At 39.4% G+C, this 23347-nt stretch overlaps 4 protein-coding genes across 4 annotated transcripts; all 4 read left to right on the plus strand.

Moving 5' to 3' along the window:
- The first annotated feature begins 6076 nt into the window (after positions 1–6076).
- Positions 6077–8726, plus strand: LOC121908943 (tripartite motif-containing protein 16-like). The gene has a single exon (XM_042429278.1). It carries the CDS (start codon positions 6272–6274, stop codon positions 8015–8017), a length of 1746 nt encoding a protein of 581 aa, XP_042285212.1. The 5' UTR covers positions 6077–6271; the 3' UTR covers positions 8018–8726.
- A 3309-nt stretch (positions 8727–12035) lies between these two features.
- Positions 12036–13742, plus strand: LOC121909172 (tripartite motif-containing protein 16-like). The gene is made up of 2 exons (XM_042429612.1): positions 12036–13591; positions 13669–13742. The coding sequence occupies exons 1-2, from the start codon at positions 12073–12075 to the stop codon at positions 13740–13742; spliced, it is 1593 nt and encodes a 530-aa protein (XP_042285546.1). The 5' UTR covers positions 12036–12072.
- Positions 13743–16194: 2452 nt separating this feature from the next.
- Positions 16195–17859, plus strand: LOC121908334 (E3 ubiquitin/ISG15 ligase TRIM25-like). Its single transcript, XM_042428251.1, has one exon. The coding sequence runs from the start codon at positions 16195–16197 to the stop codon at positions 17857–17859; it is 1665 nt and encodes a 554-aa protein (XP_042284185.1).
- A 3527-nt stretch (positions 17860–21386) lies between these two features.
- On the plus strand, positions 21387–23347 carry LOC121909144 (tripartite motif-containing protein 16-like). The gene is made up of 2 exons (XM_042429565.1): positions 21387–23028; positions 23106–23347. The coding sequence occupies exons 1-2, from the start codon at positions 21510–21512 to the stop codon at positions 23177–23179; spliced, it is 1593 nt and encodes a 530-aa protein (XP_042285499.1). The 5' UTR covers positions 21387–21509; the 3' UTR covers positions 23180–23347.

Genomic DNA, 23347 nt, shown 5'->3' on the forward strand with positions numbered 1-23347 from the left:
TTTGAAACACACTATTCTGCCCCCTAGTGGCCAAAAAGTCAGTTAGAGCAGCTTTAAAGATTGTTGTATTTTCACTAAACAAAAGGTAATGGGATGGTCACAATGTCAGTCACACAAAAACAACCGATAGTTTTGTATTTATAGTTTGTGACAGATGCCATGTACCGGCCGTAGTATTCATGACCCGTAGAAGTGGCACAGTTCAGATGATGTAAAAACAAGGCCATATCTACAAGAGAGGTCGTGACATAAGAGGTATTAAGAAGATGTCCTGCTTCATTAATAATTCCAGTATATTTTTAATGATGCGTCAAGTTGGAAGTTTCAGTTGGATCGTTGCTCTAATTAGCTGCCTTACTCCTCAACACTGTGAAAAGTTTTACCCTGAAGGGTAGAAAAGACCAGAGGCACACAGAGGAATGTGATTCCTACATTTTATTACCCTTACAGTCATCCCTTCATTTCAGAAAGTTTTTAAAAATCTTAGTTTATTTGTCTCAACTTTGCTAACTTTTTGTGAGTTTCAAGGCTCCTGGGAACCTTGCGAAATGAATAAATAACGCAAAACGCACACTCAAATCCAAACGGATGAAGGACTGCTTCTCTAAAATTAGAAATAGTGTTATAAACATGCTCCAGAGATGTATCTGCAGAGATGGAAAAGAAATATGCTGCTTTCTCATCTGTGCATCCATGTGATAGAAACAAAACGTTATGGCAAAAAAAACTATAACATGACTCACATCTGCTCCTGCTGGTTCCAGAAATCCAAACTGTTAAGGTGAGATAAAGTAGATGTGAGACTTTAGCATCATGCAGACACAACAGAAAGGGCTATTACTGCGTCTGATGAAAAACAGATAAATTGTACTGTATTTCAGCTTGTGGCTAAGATCCCACCGGGCAGGGAGAATGAAGTGCTCTCCAAAATGAGCTCCACATCCCAGCAAATAGGACACAGCAGCTTCCCTGTGTGCTCCCGAGGCCAAACATTAAACTGTACATTAGATCCATCTCACTGTTCCTCTGTAAAGAGCTGCTGCAGCAGCCTGCGGGCATGCTTTCTCCAGCGGCTTCAGTCAGGTTTGGTGGCGAGGAGGATTTGGCCGTATGTAATGGATAAATGAAGGCGTATCGTTGTGTCATCTAGAAATTTGTGTCATATTACAGAATTAACATATTTATGTTTTTCTCTTCTTCTTCTCAGGAAATGTTGAAAACATCAAGGAGAGGAAGTCTGGACTGTATGTGGAGTATGTGATTGTGGGATATTTAAAAAATTCTGATGGCACATGTTTTGTTTGTAGAAAAATGAGACAATCAATGTAAAGTTTATGCAATGTTTATGTCGTATGTTTTGTACCACTGGGGGGCACCAAAGTAAAACATTTTCAAATTTTACAGATAGAACTTTTAGCAGCTTTAAAGACACTTTTTAGTTAGCAATTACAACGTTTCTATGAAGGTATATTTTATATTACTGTATTACAACGTGTCATTCATTATATGTTTATACAGCGGCCTCCAATTGTGATGCCCACAGGAGGAGTTATAGTTGTTGACAAATAGCTACATTAATAAACACTTATATCTGTGTCAAGCCATATTGAATGTCTGTATATTGTTTATAAATGCTAATATAGGGGTTTACAGTAAAGTCCAACAGTTGTCCACCATTACAAATACTCAGGGTTCAATCATTGGTTTTGCATTTCCTTGTTGTCGTACTATCGACTCCTACTGGTTGGTTGGGTTTGGATCTGAGCGTGGATTGCATAAACCTCCCATGCATTTTGTGTAAATGTTTGTCTGTCTTATCTGTTTATTGTTTTATTTGTGTGGTGGACACGAGTGAAAATCAAAAGAGGACATATTCTGCACATTTCCAGATCTATATTTATATCCTGGGGCTCTACTGTAATATCTTTGGATGATATACAGTTCAAAAACTCTTTTACTCTTTATGCAACCCCTCAGTTCAGCCTCTGTCTGAAACAGGCCGTTTTAGCTCCTGTCTCTTTAAGGCCCGCCTCCTGATGAGCCCACTCTGTTCTGATTGGTCAGCTTCAGGAAGCTCTGCAAATTTCCACCAGCTCTGAAGGCTACGTCAACAAGCAGTTGTAATCAGATTTACTTCTTTTTCTTGTTCTTTACTCGAAATATAAACTTCTCAAATCTATCTGTACGTGTTCGAGCTTGAACCCAGTCTAAATTTGGCCTAACCCCAGCCAGTATAGCAGAGCTGCTAAAACCACATGTCCCTTCCTGTACCTTAGGTCCTCCAATACCCCGCTGCTGCTCTCGCACCTAAAATCTTTATCAGCAGAGATTAAAGAGGTGACTTTGTACAAAAGGACATTAATGTCCTAATTTCAATCTCTGATTTTTAGTCCCTGATTTCAATGTTTTTCTTATGTGTTCAGCACCTTGAGTTGTAACCACAATATGAAAAGTGCTACACAAATAAATAAATGAAACTTGAAATATGTGAGTGGACAATTCAAACAGTCCAAAGTCACCTTGATGGGGAAGTAGAGGTAAATTTGCGAATGAAGCCCTGGCTTTTGACTTGCAGGCAACATTTACATATGTTAACTTTAAGTTTTGGAACTTCAACCGTGTTTAACAAAGACATCCAACATTATCTAACAGTATATAAATGACAGAAAACCACAAGAAGTGTGTTATGTCCCCTTTAAACAAATTTAATTTAAGTGAAAGCAAAATTTCTTGTATAAAAATGTAATTAAATGCTAACTAACTACATTGCTTTCTTTCTTTCTAACCCTTTTGGCTTCGTTCCTTACTTCTAGTCTACTTTCATCCACATTGTCAGTGTGTATATGAATGTGTGTGTGTGTGTTAGTTTTATTGTTTTTGAAAGTGACGCTGTGAAGTCAGCCACCCTGGTCATGCTTGAGTGAAGTGGCGGGGAGTTTCATTACACTGTGAAATAACGATTGCACCATGATTAAGTTGATTAGATTTCATGAATATTTGAAAGACGAACCAAATTGCTGATTAAATATTTGCTGGAGGTTTCCCTTCTGACAGACGGGGAGATCATATCACGTCTCCCAAATGACTTACTGTACTGCACTGGAGAGTCTTTATTGTATGTTTTAACAGTCCATTTTAATATCATACGACTATAATCATAATTGTTAATGAGGTTTATCACCGTCAGTTTTAATTATGTTTAATTTTAGTTGGATGCTGTATCTATTGCAGTTTATTACTCTAGTAATGATGATAAAACACAAGCAAATATTCTATTGAACTACTGTCGCTGGCTGGTATTTTTGTTTCATTTATGTAAAATTAATTCACCATAAAAGTTTTTGAACAAATTAATAATAAATAAATCTAGACATGGTATCAAAGAATGGGTAAATAAACTGTTATCGTCTATTCTGATAGTCTTCTTTTTCTTTGTGTTTCATGACTTTTGTATAACTGAGTGAACCCAAACAAACCTCTTAAAGCTGCATTATACGAAACATGGAACAATGGCGGCTCCAAGTGGCACAAAGAGGTAACTGTGTGAGGTTTATGGGCTTCAAGCTGAAATTATGTGGGTGTAATAATAATCATAATGTCTTTAAACTGGGCACAATGCACTTAGGTGTTAACAACAGCTGGTTGTTGTGGTGCTTTAAACGGAGGAGGAGACAGGAGCCTTGGTCACAGTGGGAAGCTATTTGGATTTCATCAAATTTTATATTTTCTATTTCTTGTGTGAACGTCCTTCTAGGGTCATAACCATCACCGTAATTTTATTTGGGCAAACCTACACAGTCTCAAGTTGCAGGGATGGGATGCTTTATTCTCTGACAGGGCCCAGTTTTTAATTTAATCCTTTACTTAAGTAAAAGTAGAAATACTGTAGTCTAAAAATACTCCATTACAAGTAAAAGTCTGTTACTTAACCTCTTAACAAAGAAAAACCTCAGGAAGGGCAACAGAGAAGGTCTCCCTCTCCCACATGCAGTAGATGTTGTGTGTACAGAAAAGACCAAGAACGCAACAGTATGGAAAAACACGAGCAATAATCTGGTTGGCAAGACCTGTCCTTGTTCTGTCCTTTTCATCTTCTGCGTGGGCAGGTACAAGTTAAATCAACCCTCGGCCAATCACAGGCTGCGGTAGGGATGAATAGGAGACATTTTAACCCATAAAAGTTGGAGTTCAGTGTTGTATGGCTAAGAGACTACATTAGTTTTGTTGTGTAAGAGTTGCTTAAAATGCCTTCTTGCATTTTTTCTTTGGCCATTTTCAATTAAGCAGATTTTGTGAGTACTTTAAGTAGGTCTTCTGATTTCCCCTAATTATTACTATGTGTCCTATCGACTCCCCAAATGGACATTTTTGGTTTTTGTCTAGAAAAAATCATGGAAAAAAATAACTTTTAGTAGCTACAGGCATATATATATATATATATATATATATATATATATATATATATATAGCCTCTGCTAATATGGTTCAGTATTAATTCTAAATTTTTAGATGTGTCTTCTGTATGTCAATATGTGCACCTTTCTGTGATATGCAGTCAGATCCCTTGTTTGTTACACATAAAGTCTATCTTGTGAATTTCAGCTTATTCTACAAATGGACTTGCTTTCAGGATACATGATACTACACTCATATTCACATATAACTATGTGGTGGAATGTAACTATTCAAGTACTGTACTTAAGTACACATTTGAGATACTTGTACTTAATTTGAGTATTTCCATTTCATGCTACTTTATACTTCTGCTGAACTACATTTCAGAGGGAAATATTGTACTTTCTACTCCACTCCATTTATTTGACAGCTTTAGTTACTTTTCAGATTAAGATTTTACTTAAAATAACCATTTAAATTTTTTTCTCTTTTCTTTTCTTTAAAAAAATGTTATGTACTTTGTGTAAAAGTTTTTATATAAATAAAATGTATTATTATTATTATAAAAAACATATGATACACTTTTAGAATATGATGCAGTACTATTACTATTAATCTACCCAAAGTATCTAAAATTGGCTCCACATTGATGAACTACATTAAAATGCTCTTACATGTCTTTGTTAAAAACAAACAATATAATATTGCATAATAACATAAAAATACTTTTGATACTTTAAGTACATTTCGCTGATAATACTTCTATACTTTTACTTAAAAGGGTTTTTTTCAGGGAGTTTTTTTTTATCTGAATCAAAGGTTTAAGGATAGAGGATGTTACATGCTGTACAGATTGTTAAGTCCCATGAGGTGAATTTGTTATATTGGACTATATAAATATATAAATAAAAATGGACTTGACTTTCTAAACAACTGATGACCTCCAGTGTGACCCAGACACACAGAAAGTGGACAACAGCCTAATATTTTCAAAGAATATTTAAGATGAAGTGACATTTACAAATATATTGCAGTTATAAATGTAAATATTAATACAGAAAACCAGCTGTATATGTTTATGAATGTTGTCAGACCTAATTCTCAGAATAAAACCTTTCACGTGTTAAACTGAGTTCACGATCAGCTGAATCTAAATGTTGATTTATGTTGTGCTGAAGCTAACTGACTTCTTTATATGCTCGGCACTACATCTGGCACTGAAATTAATTTGTTCCCTATCACCTCCTTGCAGACACTTTGATAAGATATCTTCCAATGAGCAGCTGGAGCGTAGATTAAAGTCGATCAAAATTATTCTAATTATATCAGACAGCTGAAAGTCACTCTGCTTCAAACGACATATTTCCAGTTCATGTGGAATATCTGTATTAATGATAACTGAAACCTGGAGCGATCAGCTTTTCTTTGGAGTATAAAATCATGATAGATCTTATGTAAATGTGCAGATGCTGTTTGTTCCTCGCTTTGTAAGAAAAACTGTGAAACAAGAGGAAAACATACGGACAGAGGCTAACTGTGTCTTATGCAAAGTTTCTTATTAAACCTCCCTTTAAATTCAGCCTACACAAGCTTGATAATAGTAAGTTTGATAATAAATGTACATTTCCATACATACTAAATTTGTCATTTTAAAACAAGCTTTATGTGCATTACATTAATGGAAATTATAAAAGAAAAAAAACATCACTTCTTTTCCTGGAATTTCTTGCTAGCTTGACTCAGTTCAGATATTATCTATCATATCTCCTCCCCTTCACAGATCTGCCAGGTTATAGAGGGGTGTAGCCAACATGTAGTGGAGTGCAAGAGCTGATAAGCTTCATTTCCTGCAGATTGGTGAGTAAACAAGTTGAAAATGAGCCGTTTTTGGATTAACGTACAAGCTCTGTTGAAAAAAAGTGGAACTATATTAAGTTTTCTGAAACCGAGAGGTGAAATGGAGCAGCTGGACCAGGAAAACTTCTCTTGTTCAATATGTCTGGATCTACTGAAGGATCCGGTGACTATTCCCTGTGGACACAGCTACTGCATGAACTGTATTAAAATCCACTGGGATGAAGAGGTTGTGAAGGAAATCTACAGCTGCCCTCAGTGCAGACAGACCTTCACACCGAGGCCTGTCCTGGTGAAAAACACCATGTTAGCAGGTTTAGTGGAGGAGCTGAAGAAGACTGGACTCCAAGCTGCTCCTGCTGATCACTGCTATGCTGGACCTGAAGATGTGGCCTGTGATGTCTGCACTGGGAGGAAGCTGAAAGCCCTCAAGTCCTGTCTGGTGTGTCTGGCTTCTTACTGTGAGAAACACCTCCAACCTCATTATGAATCACCTACATTCAAAAAACACAAGCTGGTCGACCCCTCCAAGAAGCTCCAGGAGAACATCTGCTCTCGTCATGATGAGGTGATAAAGATGTTCTGCCGTACTGATCAGCAGTGTATCTGTTATCTCTGCTCTGTGGATGAACATAAAGGCCACGACACAGTCTCAGCTGCAGCAGAAAGGACTGAGAGGCAGAGAGAGCTCGAGGTGAGTCGACAAAACATCCAGCAGAGAATCCAGGACAGAGAGAAAGATGTGAAGCTGCTTCAACAGGAGGTGGAGGCCGTCAGTCGCTTTGCTGATAAAGCAGTGGAGGACAGTGAGAAGATCTTCACTGAGCTGATCCGTCTCATCCAGAAAAGAAGCTCTGATGTGAAGCAGCAGATCAGATCCCAGCAGGAAACTGAAGTGAGTCGAGTCAAAGAGCTTCAGGAGAAGCTGGAGCAGGAGATCACTGAGCTGAAGAGGAAAGACGCTGAACTGAAGCAGCTCTCACACACAGAGGATCACAACCAGTTTCTACACAACTACCCCTCACTGTCACAACTCAGTGAACCTACAGACTCATCCAGCATCAATATCCGTCCTCTGAGATACTTTGAGGATGTGACAGCAGCTGCATCAGAGCTCAGAGATCAACTACAGGACATCCTGAGGGAGAAATGGACAAACATCTCACTGACAGTGACTGAAGTGGATGTTTTACTGTCAGAACCAGAACCCAAGACCAGAGCTGAGTTCTTAAAATATTTGTGTCAAATTACACTGGATCCAAACACAGTAAACACACGTATGTCATTATCTAAAGGGAACAAAAGTGTAAGAGTAGTGAGTCAACAACAGTGTTATCCTGATCACCCAGACAGATTCACTAATTGGTATCAGGTCCTGAGTAGAGAGAGTCTGACTGGACGTTGTTATTGGGAGGTGAAGAAGGGTAAGGGAGGAGTTTCAGTGGTAGTTGCATACAAGTCTATCAGCAGAGTTTTGACTCTAAATGAATTTGGATTTGGAAATGATTACAGATCCTGGGCCATTGATTTTTTCAAAAATCGTTGTCAATTTAGACATGAGAATATCAGCGTTCCCATCTCAAGTCCTCGTTCCTCCAGGATAGGAGTGTATCTGGATCACAGTGCAGGTATTCTGTCCTTCTACAGCGTCTCTGGAACCATGACTCTCCTCCACAGAGTCCAGACCACATTCACTCAGCCTCTCTATGCTGGACTACAGCTTTTTTGTCCTGTAGGAAATACTGCTGAGCTGTGTGGACTTGAGTAGGCAAGAGTTACTGATCAGAAAATGTGTGATACTCAGTTTTTCCAACTACAATTTTCGTTTTGTCAACATTTTTATTTCTAAGAGCAAGAGTGTTTGGAACAATCTTAGTATTAAGCTAATGTTCCTCAATGATAATAACTCCTCAATGTTATTCCTCAATTTTTGCAAAACAAAACTGGAAATGTAAAACATGTCATTCTGACAGGATGATGATTTTCACAGGAAAAAGCTACTAAACAGAGTTTCCACCAAAGAAAAAAACCTTAACAAACGGGACGTAGTTTCAGTTTTTTATCAAATTAAATCATTAAATTGTCAACTATAGAAAGCATGGTGGAAAAGTACTCGGTAAATATATCAATATCATATACTGATATACTTTATTTAAATATTTTCAGTAAATGTTTGAAAATAAAACTGTAATTTTTCAGAATTTGACAACACTGATGCGTTAAGTTACCATTGTTTTTATTGTAAGTAGGTCTGATATATAATCCATATATGTACTGATGAACAGTTGAAACTGTCCATCCAAACTGTCAACTGTCCAATCCACTAATAGCTTGAACATTTTTATGCAGATTATTATGATTATAGTTGTTCTTATTGTTTTAAGTTGAGATTTCTCAATTGCCATGATGCTCATGATGGTCTGAATGCTGTGTAGAGTTGACTGTCTCATATGTTTAAATGAATGATTTGTGTGAAGTTGAGGATATACTTAATTAAAACTTTTTTTTTAATTTTAATTTTTTACTTTCTCTCTCTCTTTTTATTTTTGGTGAATCAAGACAAAACACAACAGCTGATGACATACATACATACAGTGAGAAAACCATGACATTAAATAGAGGATATTGCATGAGTGTAAGATGGGGATTGATGTGGTGAAAAAATTCCAGTTTAGGTGTGATGCGTGTGTAGTTTGTTAGGAGAGCATATGGGTATTGTTGGAGGGTGCTTGTGTGAGGCTGACGTAAATTTCCTTTTACAAAAAGGAGCACGGTCTCATAAGCTCAGTAGCTATAATGGGACAATAACTTCACACAGTTCAGTCAAAAGACTCATAACTGTCTGGAAACCATTGCTCTTTCGTAGACAGTTTAACTATGACAGAGGTGGTTAAATAAAAGTGTACAGTGCAACACAGCTAATAAACTACAATAGCTTCCTCCATTTTGGACTCTGCGGTTCTGGGAACGAATTCACCGATCACAGTGATTCAATTGGAATGACTTCGCCATGAAATGTTGTTGTTTTAAATCCTGGTTTGTCCAGGCTTTTACACTGGGCTGCAAACTATCCCAGTACTTACTGATAAAACAGAACATCATCATGCACGAAAAGCAACTCTGAGGCCACCAAACTGGGCAATTTACAATCCGTGACAGCACCTCGAGATTCTGTCAATTAAAATCACAAACTGCATCAGGACCAGTGTTGGACAGAAACTTGTTACAGTAATATAATTACTTTTTTTTAGTGACGAGTAGTGTAAGGGATTACAATTCGAAATTCAGTAATTATATTACATTTACTGATCCCAGTAACATTACTTTTACACTTGGGGGTTGGCGTGCTCCCTGTTTTACAGGGATTAATGGAGGGTTGATATCAGTTTGGTCTCTGCATTCGGCTGACAAACAGCTCTGGAGGAGAAGAAATGCAACTTGCAGTAATTCCAAAGTTGTGTTGTAGTTTAATTGGCATGCCTACATTCAGGAGTCACCTGATGTTATTTTAGTTCAGAGACTTCTGGAGTGCTGTTTGCAGTCACTGAGGCTTTGCTAATGCTAGCTGTTGGGTCAGTAAATTCTTCCAAACTGTATCCTGCATACTTGTTAAACTACAAACGTCTCATTTTATATTTCTACATGTGTTAAATACAAAAGATGCAGCATATGGAGGTGGAGGGTTTTGAGCTGTTTAAAGGCAACTTTGATGGAGCTGACAGCTGAGTAATGAAAGTAATGTAACAAGTAATTTAACATGTTACTTTTGCTGCTGAGTGATAAGTAAAGTAATGCAATTACTTTTAAAATGAGTAACATGTAAACAGTAATTATTACAGTTTTCAACTAACTTGCCCAATACCGATAGTGACAGGCCCTCTACTTCTGCCTAGCTGGCAGCCTCTCTCCCCCTCCTTTCCCTCTATGTGTGTGTGTGTTTGATTGCAGGAGTGGAGTCAGATGTGCGGAGTCAGGTCACCAGCTGCCAGCCATCATCATCATCCTGCTCTGCTTCAAATACCTGGTTCCAACCTCACCACTCTGCCAGATTGTAGACTCAGTTACTCTGTCAGTCATGTTCCAGTTCCTTAAATATCTTTACCCGTCAAAGCTTTTTGTTAATTCTTGTTTCCATCTGCCTGCAGCATTCTTGGCCTGACTCCTGCCTCTGACTCCCTCCTGTTCTACCCAGAACCTGCTCAGTATTACCTCAGTTCCCCCAAGCCCTGCGGACTCACCCTGCCCTGCTTCGCTCTGCCAAATCCCCTGCTCTACCCTGCTCAGCTCCCTCAGATTCTGGCTGCCATACCTCAACCTCCTCCCACCCCCCACAGGTTCCTCCTCGCCCAGCCTTGGTCTCCGCCTGGCCTCAAAGACTCTGCTGATTCTTTCTCCACAACATCAGGTTGTTAATAAAATCCTCCTGATTCCAATTCCTCGCCTCTGCCTCTGTGTTCTGCACGTTGGGTTCTCTGTACTAACCCATAACAGATCGGCATCATACATGGCCTTGGCAGAGTCCAACACCCACTGACGATAGACTTGGTTCACTGCTGAGAGGGCAAACACAGTTCTTACACAATGACTACATGGCTAATAGACTGACAAGACTTGGAGTCAGTACCAACTACACGTAGAAAAGTTCAACTCTACAAATGTTACTGACTCTGGAACAAACTCCAGGGAGGTAGGCAGGTGTGAAAAAGCCAAAAGCAAACCTCCATAGCCAGGGGTCAGTTCTCTTTTGACCCTGCAAGCTAACATTCAAGGTTGATTGGCTTTTAAAGCTGATAAATGCCTGTCTTTTATGTCTTAGAAGCATGACTGAATGAAGGGCCATGTCATGTTATTATTGTAAACTAAACACACCCTGCCTACGTCAAACCACTCCTCTTCTTGGAATGAAGCACAGCCTGATAATCCTCTCTTCTTCTTTTCCTTGACGGAGCTCTGCTGCTTTCTATGCGTTCAAGACATATGGGTGAAAATCTGATAAAATACCTGTAGAGCTGATCATTGATAGTGCGTGTATGTTCTCATATCAAGCATACCTCATGGTCAAGCATGTTTTTCCGTCATTGCTGATTAGAGTGTTGAACTGTCGGACATTTGAAATGTGCAGTCCCCTGGTTCAGTGACCTTCATTGTCATGTTGTCACAGTGTTAATGAAAACAGATCACACCCTGCGTCTTTCAAACCAGTCTTCTTCCTGGAATGCAGCAAAGCATGATAACTCCTCCCTGTCTGTTCTGCTCTCAAACATTGTTATTTAAATATGCACTTGTTCCCTTCACTGAGCTGCAGTTTGAAGATGGGTAACAACGTGTAGTGAAGTGGAAGAGGTGACGAGCCACATTCACTTGAGCTCAGCAAATGAAAAGCAAGAAGATCAAACTTTGCATCTGAGCACAACTTTTGTAAGTTAAGTGGGATTATTATTATTTTCATTTGATAAAACTCCAAACTTCATTGATGACTAAATATTTCCCCTTTGTTTTATTTCAATTATGTATTTTGAGTAAGGACAAAGAGTCAGAGCATTGTAATGTTGTCATTATCTTAACATTGTCTTATTTAATCACACCTTCTTTCAGACCACTCCTCTTCCTGGAATGAAGCAAAGCATATAACTCCTCCCTGCAAAGTCCATTTTGTCCAGGTATTTCCTTGTTCCCTCCTCCTCACAGATCAGCATTTTGAAGAAGGGTGGCAATTTGTAATGAAGTGCAAGAGCTGACGAGTCACATTCACTGAAGTTCAGCAAACGAAAAGGAAGAAGGTCAAAGTTTGGATCTCAGCATAACTTCTGTCGATTAAGTGAAATGGATGTTTCCTGTCAAGGAGGTGAAATGGCGCAGCAAGGAGCTCAGCTGGACCAGGAAACAATTTCCTGTTCGATCTGTCTGGATTTTCTGAAGAATCCGGTGACTATTCCCTGTGGACACAGCTACTGCATGAACTGTATTAAAACCCACTGGGATGAAGAGGTTGTGAAGGAAATCTACAGCTGCCCTCAGTGCAGACAGACCTTCACACCGAGGCCTGTCCTGGTGAAAAACACCATGTTAGCAGTTTTAGTGGAGGAGCTGAAGAAGACTGGACTCCAAGCTGCTCCTGTTGATCACTGCTATGCTGGACCTGAAGATGTGGCCTGTGATTTCTGCACTGGGAGGAAGATGAAAGCTGTCAAGTCCTGTCTGGTGTGTCTCGTTTCTTATTGTGAGAAACACCTCCAACCTCATTATGAATCCTCTGCCTTTGAAAAACACAAGCTGGTCGACCCCTTGGAGAAGCTCCAGGAGAACATCTGCTCTCGTCATGATGAGGTGATGAAGATGTTTTGCCGTACTGATCAGCAGTGTGTCTGTTATCTCTGCCCTGTGGATGAACATAAAGGCCACGACACAGTCTCAGCTGCAGCAGAAAGGACTGAGAGGCAGAGAGATCTCGAGGTGAGTCGACAAAACATCCAGCAGAGAATCCAGGACAGAGAGAAAGACGTGAAGCTGCTTCAACAGGAGGTGGAGGCCGTCAATCACTCTGCTGATAAAGCAGTGGAGGACAGTGAGAAGATCTTCACTGAGCTGATCATTCTCATCCAGAAAAGAAGCTCTGATGTGAAGCAGCAGATCAGATCCCAGCAGGAAACTGAAGTGAGTCGAGTCAAAGAGCTTCAGGAGAAGCTGGAGCAGGAGATCACTGAGCTGAAGAGGAAAGATGCTGAACTGGAGCAGCTGTCACGCACAGAGGATCACACCCAATTTCTACAAAATTACTTCCCACTTACATATCTCAATGAATCCATATACTTTGCTCCTATCCATCCCAACAGTTTGTGGCACTTTAATAAAGTGCAAAACACTGTTTCAGAAGCCAGAGATAAACTACAGGTTATTCTGAGTAAGGAATGGACAAAGATCTCACTGAAAGTGACTGAAGTGGACGTTTTACTGTCAAGAGAACCGAAGACCAGAGCTGAATTCTTGGACTATTCACGTCAAATCACACTGGATCCAAACACAGTAAACACACGTCTGTTATTATCTAAACAGAACAGAAAAGTGACATTAATGACAGGGGAACAATGTTATCCTCATCACCCAGAGAGATGTACTGACAAGTTTCAGGTCCTGAGTAGAGAGAGTCTGACTGGACGTTGTTACTGGGAGGTGGAAAAGGGTGTGGGAGGAGTTTCAGTGGTAGTTGCATACAAAGACATTACGGCTTTAAATGAAACATTTGGACAAAATGACAAGTCATGGGCATTAGAGTTTTACAAAAGTCGTTATGAATTCAGACATAACAACATCTCAACTCCCGTCTCAGGTCCTGGTTCCTCCAGAGTAGGAGTGTACCTGGATCAGAGAGCAGGTATTCTGTCCTTCTACAGCGTCTCTGAAACCATGACTCTCCTCCACAAAGTCCAGACCACATTCACTCAGCCTCTCTATGCTGGTTTTCATCTTTATGGTCCAACGGAAAACACAGTTGAGCTGTGTGAGTTTAAGTAGGCAGTTACTGGAGTTACTGGACAGAAAACGTGTGAGATTAAGTTTTTTAACATTTTTATTTCTAATTGCAAGAGTGGTTGGCACTTTGGTATCTCCTGTTCGCTTTATCTTATCAGAATTTCCCAGTTTTCTTCAATTATTGCAAAACATACCAAAAATATAAGATGCATCACTTCCTACATGATGAGGATATTATCAGGAGAAGAGCTACTAGAGTTTTCACAGCTCAAACTGGATGTAGTCTGAAATTTTTATTACATTAAACAAATTTGATTGGAAGGTTTAAACTGTAAAAATGCATCATATTTTATTATAATTTTGCACCTATAATATTAATTAAATGTTTGTATTTAGGAAATTGAAGTACAGTACTTTACTTAATGCACTTTGATACTTTCCATCTGTTTAAAGGTAGAGTGTTGGCATGTATGGTGAGACAGTGAAACTGAAACTGTATATTTTTTAAATTAAAATTAAATGTTTATAATCATTTTGTCAGTCTTACTTTAAACTGTAATACTAGTCAGCTCCTTGTCATCTATTTGCAGGTATAAACTTCTCCACCAGAGTTCGCTCTCCACATATGTATAGTCATGTTCTTTCCTGTCAATTATAGTACATTATATGGCCAAAAGTATGTGGACACCCCTGTTCAACAACTCATTTGGTCCAGGCGTCTTTGTTCTAATGAAGTGAAATTTTAATGCTACAACATACAATTATATTTTGAACAATAGTTTTCTTCCATCTTTGTTGTTTGTTAAGGGAAGGCCCCTTCCTGTTTCAACATGATAATGCCCCTGGGCACCAATCACATATGGGTATAATTTGTGAGTGTCCACATATTTGTGGACATGTAGTGTTAAACAATATTTCCGTAACAAACATTTAAATAAGGTTAGAAAATACCATTTACATATTATTTTAAATTGCTTTTTGACCCTTTGAATTGTCGAAGAAATGGAAAAATGTAAATATGTACATCAATATTTATGTTAGTGAAATTTTATCATAACCTTCATCTCATCTTTTCATCTTCTACTGATGTAACAGATAAGATGCAGTTCATTACATGTTTTTGTCTAATTCATCAATATTACTTTTACTGTCTGATTTGAAGGATTTAACTGAATCCACTAGTAGCTCGATCATTCATACACAGATTATTATGCTTATAGTTGTTATCATTTTAAATTGAGATTGCTTGATTGTCACTCATGATGGTCTGAATGCTGTGTAGAATTGTTTTCATGAAATCTATTAATGAGATCTTGACTGTCCCACATTTTTAAATGTATAATTTCTGTGAAGTTGAAGATATACTTAATTAAATCATATTTTCTCTCTCTTTCTCTCTTGTTGGTGAATCAAGACAAAACACAACAGCTGATTAACATAGACAGACATGACATGATGTACATACATACAATGAGAAAAGCATGACATTAAACAGAGGATAGTGCATGAGTGTAAGATGGGGATTGATATGGTGCGAAAATTCAGTGTATGATTTGTTAGGAGAGGATTTGGGAATTGTTGAGTGCTTGTGTGTGTGTACGAGGCTGATGTAAATTTTTGCTCACCACTGCCGGTCATGTTGGACGTCTCCAAAAACTGATTTCAGACCTTATCCAGGTGTAGGGTTTTAGGGCCAGTGCTGGATGTAGAGGTGACCACAACTATAACTACTAGTTATGGCTCCTTCCTCACCCTTTTATCATTAGAAAAGTTACACTCAACATTACAACTGACAGTTTATGTAGCCACTGGTCAGTCCTCTCCTGCCCCCTCCTTTTTCTTGCCACCTAGCTGGCAATGCTCTGAACCCTTTCTCCTACTTTTGAGGGAGGATTGACCACATGACCCCACATTTTTCAAGCTGAGCCAGAAACATCCAGTTAGTACAGGCAAAGTCAATAGAAATTGTCTGTAGTTTGCAACAGGGGGATGAGGGACTTTATACCAATATATACATCTCCATGAGGAGCAGACCCTCAGTTTCTATGTTGCTTATTTTTATTTGATAAAACTCACAACTTCATTGATGACTAAATATTTCCCCTTTGTTTTAATTTCAGTAGTGTATTTTGAGTAAGGACAATGAGTCAGTGCATTGTAATGTTGTCACTATCTTAACATTATCTAATATTATCTAATCACACACCCTGCGTCTTTAAAACAATTCCTCTTCCTGGAATGAAGTACGTAAAACATATAACCCCTCCCTGTTTGTTCTGCTCTCACACAGAGCAAAGTCCATTTGGTCCACAGATCAGCATTTTGAAGAAGGGTGGCAATATGTAATGAAGTGCAAGAGCTGACGAGTCACATTCACTGAAGTTCAGCAAATGAAAAGGAAGAAGGTCAAAGTTTGGATCCAAGCACAACTTTTGTCGATTAAGTGAAATGGATGTTTCCTGTCTGGGAAGTGAAATGGCGCAGCAAGGAGTTCAGCTGGACCAGGAAACAATTTCCTGCTCGATCTGTCTGGATCTTCTGAAGAATCCGGTGACTATTCCCTGTGGACACAGCTACTGCATGAACTGTATTAAAATCCACTGGGATGAAGAGGTTGTGAAGGAAATCTACAGCTGCCCTCAGTGCAGACAGGCCTTCACACTGAGGCCTGTCCTGGTGAAAAACACCATGTTAGCAGTTTTAGTGGAGCAGCTGAAGAAGACTGGACTCCAAGCTGCTCCTGTTGATCACTGCTATGCTGGACCTGAAGATGTGGCCTGTGATGTCTGCACTGGGAGGAAGATGAAAGCTGTCAAGTCCTGTCTGGTGTGTCTTGTCTCTTATTGTGAGAAACACCTCCAACCTCATTATGAATCTCCTGCATTTGAAAAACACAAGCTGGTCGACCCCTCCAAGAAGCTCCAGGAGAACATCTGCTCTCGTCATGATGAGGTGATGAAGATGTTCTGCCGTACTGATCAGCAGAGTATCTGTTATCTCTGCCCTGTGGATGAACATAAAGGCCACGACACAGTCTCAGCTGCAGCAGAAAGGACTGAGAGGCAGAGAGAGCTCGAGGTGAGTCGACAAAACATCCAGCAGAGAATCCAGGACAGAGAGAAAGATGTGAAGCTGCTTCAACAGGAGGTGGAGGCCGTCAGTTGCTCTGCTGATAAAGCAGTGGAGGACAGTGAGAAGATCTTCACTGAGCTGATCCTTCTCATCCAGAAAAGAAGCTCTGATGTGAAGCAGCAGATCAGATCCCAGCAGGAAACTGAAGTGAGTCGAGTCAAAGAGCTTCAGGAGAAGCTGGATCAGGAGATCACTGAGCTGAAGAGGAAAGACGCTGAACTGAAGCAGCTCTCACACACAGAGGATCACACCCAGTTTCTACTCAACTACCCCTCACTGTCACAACTCAGTGCATCTACAGACTCATCCAGCATCAATATCCGTCCTCTGAGATACTTTGAGGATGTGACAGCAGCTGTGTCAGAGCTCAGAGATAAACTACAGGACATCCTGAGGGAGAAATGGACAAACATCTCAGTGGCAATGGCTGAAGTGGACGTTTTGCTGCCACAACCAGAACCCAAGACCAGAGCTGAGTTCTTGGACTTTTCACATCAAATCACACTGGATCCAAACACAGCACATGAAAAAGTGTTATTATCTGAGAGGAACAGAAAAGCAACAGTCATGGGTGAAAAACAGTATTATTTTAGTCACTCAGACAGATTCACTGGACATTTTCAGGTCCTGAGTAGAGAGAGTCTGACTAGACGTTGTTACTGGGAGGTGGAGAGGAGCACGGGAGGAGTTTCAGTGGTAGTTGCATACAAAGACATTAAGGATTTGAATGAAAGATTTGGAGAAAATAACAAGTCATGGGCATTAGACTTTTACAAACGTCGTTATGAATTCAGACATGACAGTATCTCAACTCCCGTCTCAGGTCCTCGTTCCTCCAGAGTAGGAGTGTACCTGGATCAGAGAGCAGGTATTCTGTCCTTCTACAGCGTCTCTGAAACCATGACTCTCCTCCACAGAGTCCAGACCACATTCACTCAGCCTCTCTATGCTGGTTTTTATCTTTATGGTCCAAATGGAAACACTGTTGAGTTGTGTGAGTTTAAGTAGGCAGTTACTGGACAGAAAATGAGATTAATTTTTTAAACATTTTTATTTCTAATTGCATTTGGCACTTTGGTATCTCCTGTTTGCTTTATCTGATCAGAATTTCCCAGTTTTCTTCAATTATTGCAAAACATACCAAAAATGTAAGATGCATCACTTCCTACATGATGAGGATATTGTCAGGAAAAGAGCTTTTAGAGTTTTCACAGCTCAAACTGGATGTAGTCTGAAATTTTTATTGCATTAAAAAAATTTGATTGGAAGGTTTAAACTGTAAAAATGCATCAAATCCTCAACCTAAATATTAATTAAATGTTTGTATCTTGGAAATTGAAGAACAATACTTTACTTAATGCACTTTGATACTTTCAATCTGTTTAAGGGTAGAGTGTTAGCATGTATAGTGAAATAATTAAACTGAAATTGTATATTTTTAAAATTAAAATTAAATGTTTATAATCATTTTGTCAGTCCTACTTTTAACTTTTATACTACTCAGCTCCCTGTCATCTATTTGCAGGTATAAACTTCTCCACCAGAGTTTGCTCTCCACATATGTATAGTCATGTTCTTTTCTGTCAATTACAGTACATTAAATGGCCAAAAGTATGTGGACACCCCTGTTCAACAACTTGTTAGGTCCAGGTGTCTTTGTTCTAATGAAGGGAAATTTTAATGCTACAATGTACAATTATATTTTGAACAATACTTTTCTTCCATCTTTGTTGTTTGTTAAGGGAAGGCCCCTTCCTGTTTCAACATGATAATGCCCCTGGGCACCAATCACATATGGGTACAATTTGTGGGTATCCACATATTTTTGGACATGTAGTGTTAAACAATATTTCCGTGACAAACATTTAAATAAGGTTAGAAAATATCATTAATATATTCTTTTAAATTGCTTTTTGACCATTTGAATTGTCGAAGAAATAGAAAAATGTAAATATGTACATCAATATGTGTTAGTGAAATTTTATCATAGCCATCGTCTCACCTTTTCATCTCCTACTGATATAACAGATAAGATGCAGTTCATTACATGTTTTTGTCTGATTCATCAATATTAGTTTTGCTGTCTGATTTGAAGGATTTAACTGAATCCACTAATAGCTCGATCATTCATATGCAGATTATTATGCTTATAGTTCTTGTTATCATTTTAAATTGAGATTGCTTGATTGTCACTCATGATGGTCTGAATGCTGTGTAGAATTGTTTTCATGAAATCTATTAATGAGATCTTGACTGTCCCACATGTTTAAATGTATAATTTCTGTGAAGTTGAAGATATACTTAATTAAATCATATTTTCTCTCTTTCTCTTGTCGGTGAATCAAGACAAAACACAACAGCTGATAGATATAGACAGTAGGGATGTGCAGAGAGCCCAGTATTTGTATCTGTATTTGTTGAGGCAGCAAAATTATTTGTATTTGTATTTGTATTCAAATAAAAGTGGACAGAGGCTTAAAAATCCTGTTTTTTTTTTTTATTATGCTTTTAATTTAAAAAAATATTCAAGTGTTACAATAAGTGTTCATGAGGCATTTGTCAGTAGCTCAGCTTTATCTCTGGGGAACACTCCCAACTCTGGGACTGATGTCCAAATTAGGAAATATGCGTCATGTAGCAGGTGGATGTGACTCCCCTCACTGAGACCTACTGATAGATGTCACAGTGGAGCAGAGGAGAGACACTGAGATAGCGATGTAACCGACCTGCATGCTGGTATTTGACATGGTTTATTTTTCTTCCTGAAAACAAATAATTTTTAAAAATATTTGTATGAAACAAATATTTGTAAAAACCCCCCACTATTTGTGCTTTGCTGAATAATGTATTTGTATTCGGGCACATGCCTAATAGACAGACATGACATGATGTACATACATACAGAGAGAAAAGCATGACATTAAACAGAGGATAGTGCATGAGTGTAAAATGGGGATTGATATGGTGCGAAAATTCAGTGTATGATTTGTTAGGAGAGGATTTGGGACTTGTTGAGTGCTTGTGTGTGTGTGCGAGGCTGATGTAAATTTCCTTGTACAAATAGAGCACAGTCTCGTAAACTCAGTTGCTAATGGAACAATAACTTCACACAGTTCAGTCAAAAGACGTTTTTGTACCATCGAATCCTGTCTTATAACTGTATGCAAACCATTGCTCTTTTTTGGACAGTTTAACTACAATAGAGACGGTTAAATAAAAGCGTACAGTGTGGCAGAGAAAACTCTAACACTACGGTGCTCACCACTGCCGGTCATGTTGGATGTCTCCAAAAACTGATTTCAGACCTCATCCAGGTGTGTGGTTTTAGGGCCAGCGCTGGACATACAGTACTGTGCAAAAATTTAAGCCACCCTAGATGTTTAGATTCTTATCCATTATGCAATACCATCGGGGAGGTGTCTGATCGCTCCCAAATTTATTCATGAGATGACAATGACCCCAAGCATACAGCTAGAGTCATAAAGAACTATTTACTACTAACTAACTAAACTAAATAACTACTCAGCAACAAGAAGAATGATGAGTCCTGCAACAGATGGTATGGTTTGGCCCCCACAGAGCCCTGATCTCAACATCATGGAGTCAATCTGGGATTATATGAAGAAGCACCTGAGACGGCCTAAATAATAAATCCCCAGAAGAACATTCTTTATCCAGGGTGGTTACAACAACCTACCTGCAAGTTACCATGAAAAACTTTGTTAAAGTGTACCGAGGAGAACTGCTGCTGTTTTAAAAGCAAAGCTGCTCACAACAAATATTGATTTCATTTAGGTTTCTGCTGTTTACTCAACTTTATAAGAAGTTAATTGATAGATTAACAATTATAGCAATATTTTTGTAAGCATTCTCACTTTACCTTTAGTGCCTAAAACTTTTGCACAGTACTGTAGAGGTGACCACAACTATAACTACTGCACTAGTTATGGCTCCTTCCTCACCCTTTTATCATTAGAAAAGTTACACTCCACATTACAACTGACAGTTTATGTAGCCACTGGTCAGTCCTCTCCTGCCCCCTCCTTTTTCTTGCCACCTAGCTGGCAATGCTCTGAACCCTTTCTCCTACTTTTGTGGGTGGATTGACCACATGACCCCACATTTTTCAAGCTGGGCCAGACACATCCAGTTAGTACAGGCAAAGTCAATAGAAATTGTCTGTAGTTTGCAACAGGGGGCTGAGGGACTTTATACCAATATATACATCTCCATGAGGAGCAGACCCTCAGTTTCTATGTTGCTTATTTTTATTTGATAAAACTCACAACTTCATTGATGACTAAATATTTCCCCTTTGTTTTAATTTCAGTAGTGTATTTTGAGTAAGGACAATGAGTCAGTGCATTGTAATGTTGTCACTATCTTAACATTATCTAATATTATCTAATCACACACCCTGCGTCTTTAAAACAATTCCTCTTCCTGGAATGAAGTACGTAAAGCACATAACCCCTCCCTGTTTGTTCTGCTCTCACACAGAGCAAAGTCCATTTAGTCCACAGATCAGCATTTTGAAGAAGGGTGGCAATATGTAATGAAGTGCAAGAGCTGACGAGTCACATTCACTGAAGTTCAGCAAATGAAAAGGAAGAAGGTCAAAGTTTGGATCCGAGCACAACTTTTGTCGGTTAAGTAAAATGGATGTTTCCTGTCTGGGAAGTGGAATGGCGCAGCAAGGAGCTCAGCTGGACCAGGAAACAATTTCCTGCTCGATCTGTCTGGATCTTCTGAAGGATCCGGTAACTATTCCCTGTGGACACAGCTACTGCATGAACTGTATTAAAATCCACTGGGATGAAGAGGTTGTGAAGGAAATCTACAGCTGCCCTCAGTGCAGACAGACCTTCACACCGAGGCCTGTCCTGGTGAAAAACACCATGTTAGCAGTTTTAGTGGAGCAGCTGAAGAAGACTGGACTCCAAGCTACTCCTGTTGATCACTGCTATGCTGGACCTGAAGATGTGGCCTGTGATGTCTGCACTGGGAGGAAGCTGAAAGCTGTCAAGTCCTGTCTGGTGTGTCTCGTCTCTTATTGTGAGAAACACCTCCAACCTCATTATGAATCTCCTGCATTTGAAAAACACAAGCTGGTCGACCCCTCCAAGAAGCTCCAGGAGAACATCTGCTGTCGTCATGATGAGGTGATGAAGATGTTTTGCCGTACTGATCAGCTGTGTATCTGTTATCTCTGCCCTGTGGATGAACATAAAGGCCACGACACAGTCTCAGCTGCAGCAGAAAGGACTGAGAGGCAGAGAGAGCTCGAGGTGAGTCGACAAAACATCCAGCAGAGAATCCAGGACAGAGAGAAAGATGTGAAGCTGCTTCAACAGGAGGTGGAGGCCGTCAGTCGCTCTGCTGATAAAGCAGTGGAGGACAGTGAGAAGATCTTCACTGGGCTGATCCGTCTCATCCAGAAAAGAAGCTCTGATGTGAAGCAGCAGATCAGATCCCAGCAGGAAACTGAAGTGAGTCGAGTCAAAGAGCTTCAGGAGAAGCTGGAGCAGGAGATCACTGAGCTGAAGAGGAAAGACGCTGAACTGAAGCAGCTGTCACACACAGAGGATCACACTGAGTTTCTACAAAATTACTTCCCACTTACATATCTCAATGAATCCATATACTTCGCTCCTATCCACCCCAACTGTTTGTGGCACTTTGATGAAGTGCGAAACAAGGTTTCAGAGCTCGGAGATAAACTACAGGACACTATGAGTAAGGAATGGACAAAGATCTCGCTGAAAGTGACTGAAGTGGACGTTTTACTGTCTCGAGAGCCGAAGACCAGAGCTGAGTTCTTGGACTATTCACGTCAAATCACACTGGATCCAAACACAATAAACACACATCTGTCACTATCTAAAGAGAACAGAAAAGTGACATTCATGGCAGGGGAACAATGTTATCCTTATCACCCAGACAGATACATTGACAGGTGTCAGGTCCTGAGTAGAGAGAGTCTGACTGGACGTTGTTACTGGGAGGTGGAAAAGGGTGTGGGAGGAGTTTCAGTGGTAGTTGCATACAAAGACATTACGGCTTTAAATGAAACATTTGGACAAAATGACAAGTCATGGGCATTAGAGTTTTACAAATGTCGTTATGAATTCAGACATAACAACATCTCAACTCCCGTCTCAGGTCCTAGTTCCTCCAGAGTAGGAGTGTACCTGGATCAGAGAGCAGGTATTCTGTCCTTCTACAGCGTCTCTGAAACCATGACTCTCCTCCACAAAGTCCAGACCACATTCACTCAGCCTCTCTATGCTGGTTTTTATCTTTATGGTCCCACTGGAAACACAGTTGAGCTGTGTGTGCTGAAAGTCCCACTTTACTCAAACATGTATTTTTCTTCTTCCTCCATCACTTTGAAGGACAAGGTGAAGCTTCTCTTTGGATAATGATGTATGTCCAGAATTTCATACTGAAGACTGTTTTCACATTCATCTGCTGAAAGTTCATCTTAAATCGGAGT

The sequence above is a fragment of the Thunnus maccoyii genome, chromosome 12 (genome assembly GCF_910596095.1).
Source record: "Thunnus maccoyii chromosome 12, fThuMac1.1, whole genome shotgun sequence".
NCBI classification, from domain to species: domain Eukaryota; kingdom Metazoa; phylum Chordata; class Actinopteri; order Scombriformes; family Scombridae; genus Thunnus; species Thunnus maccoyii.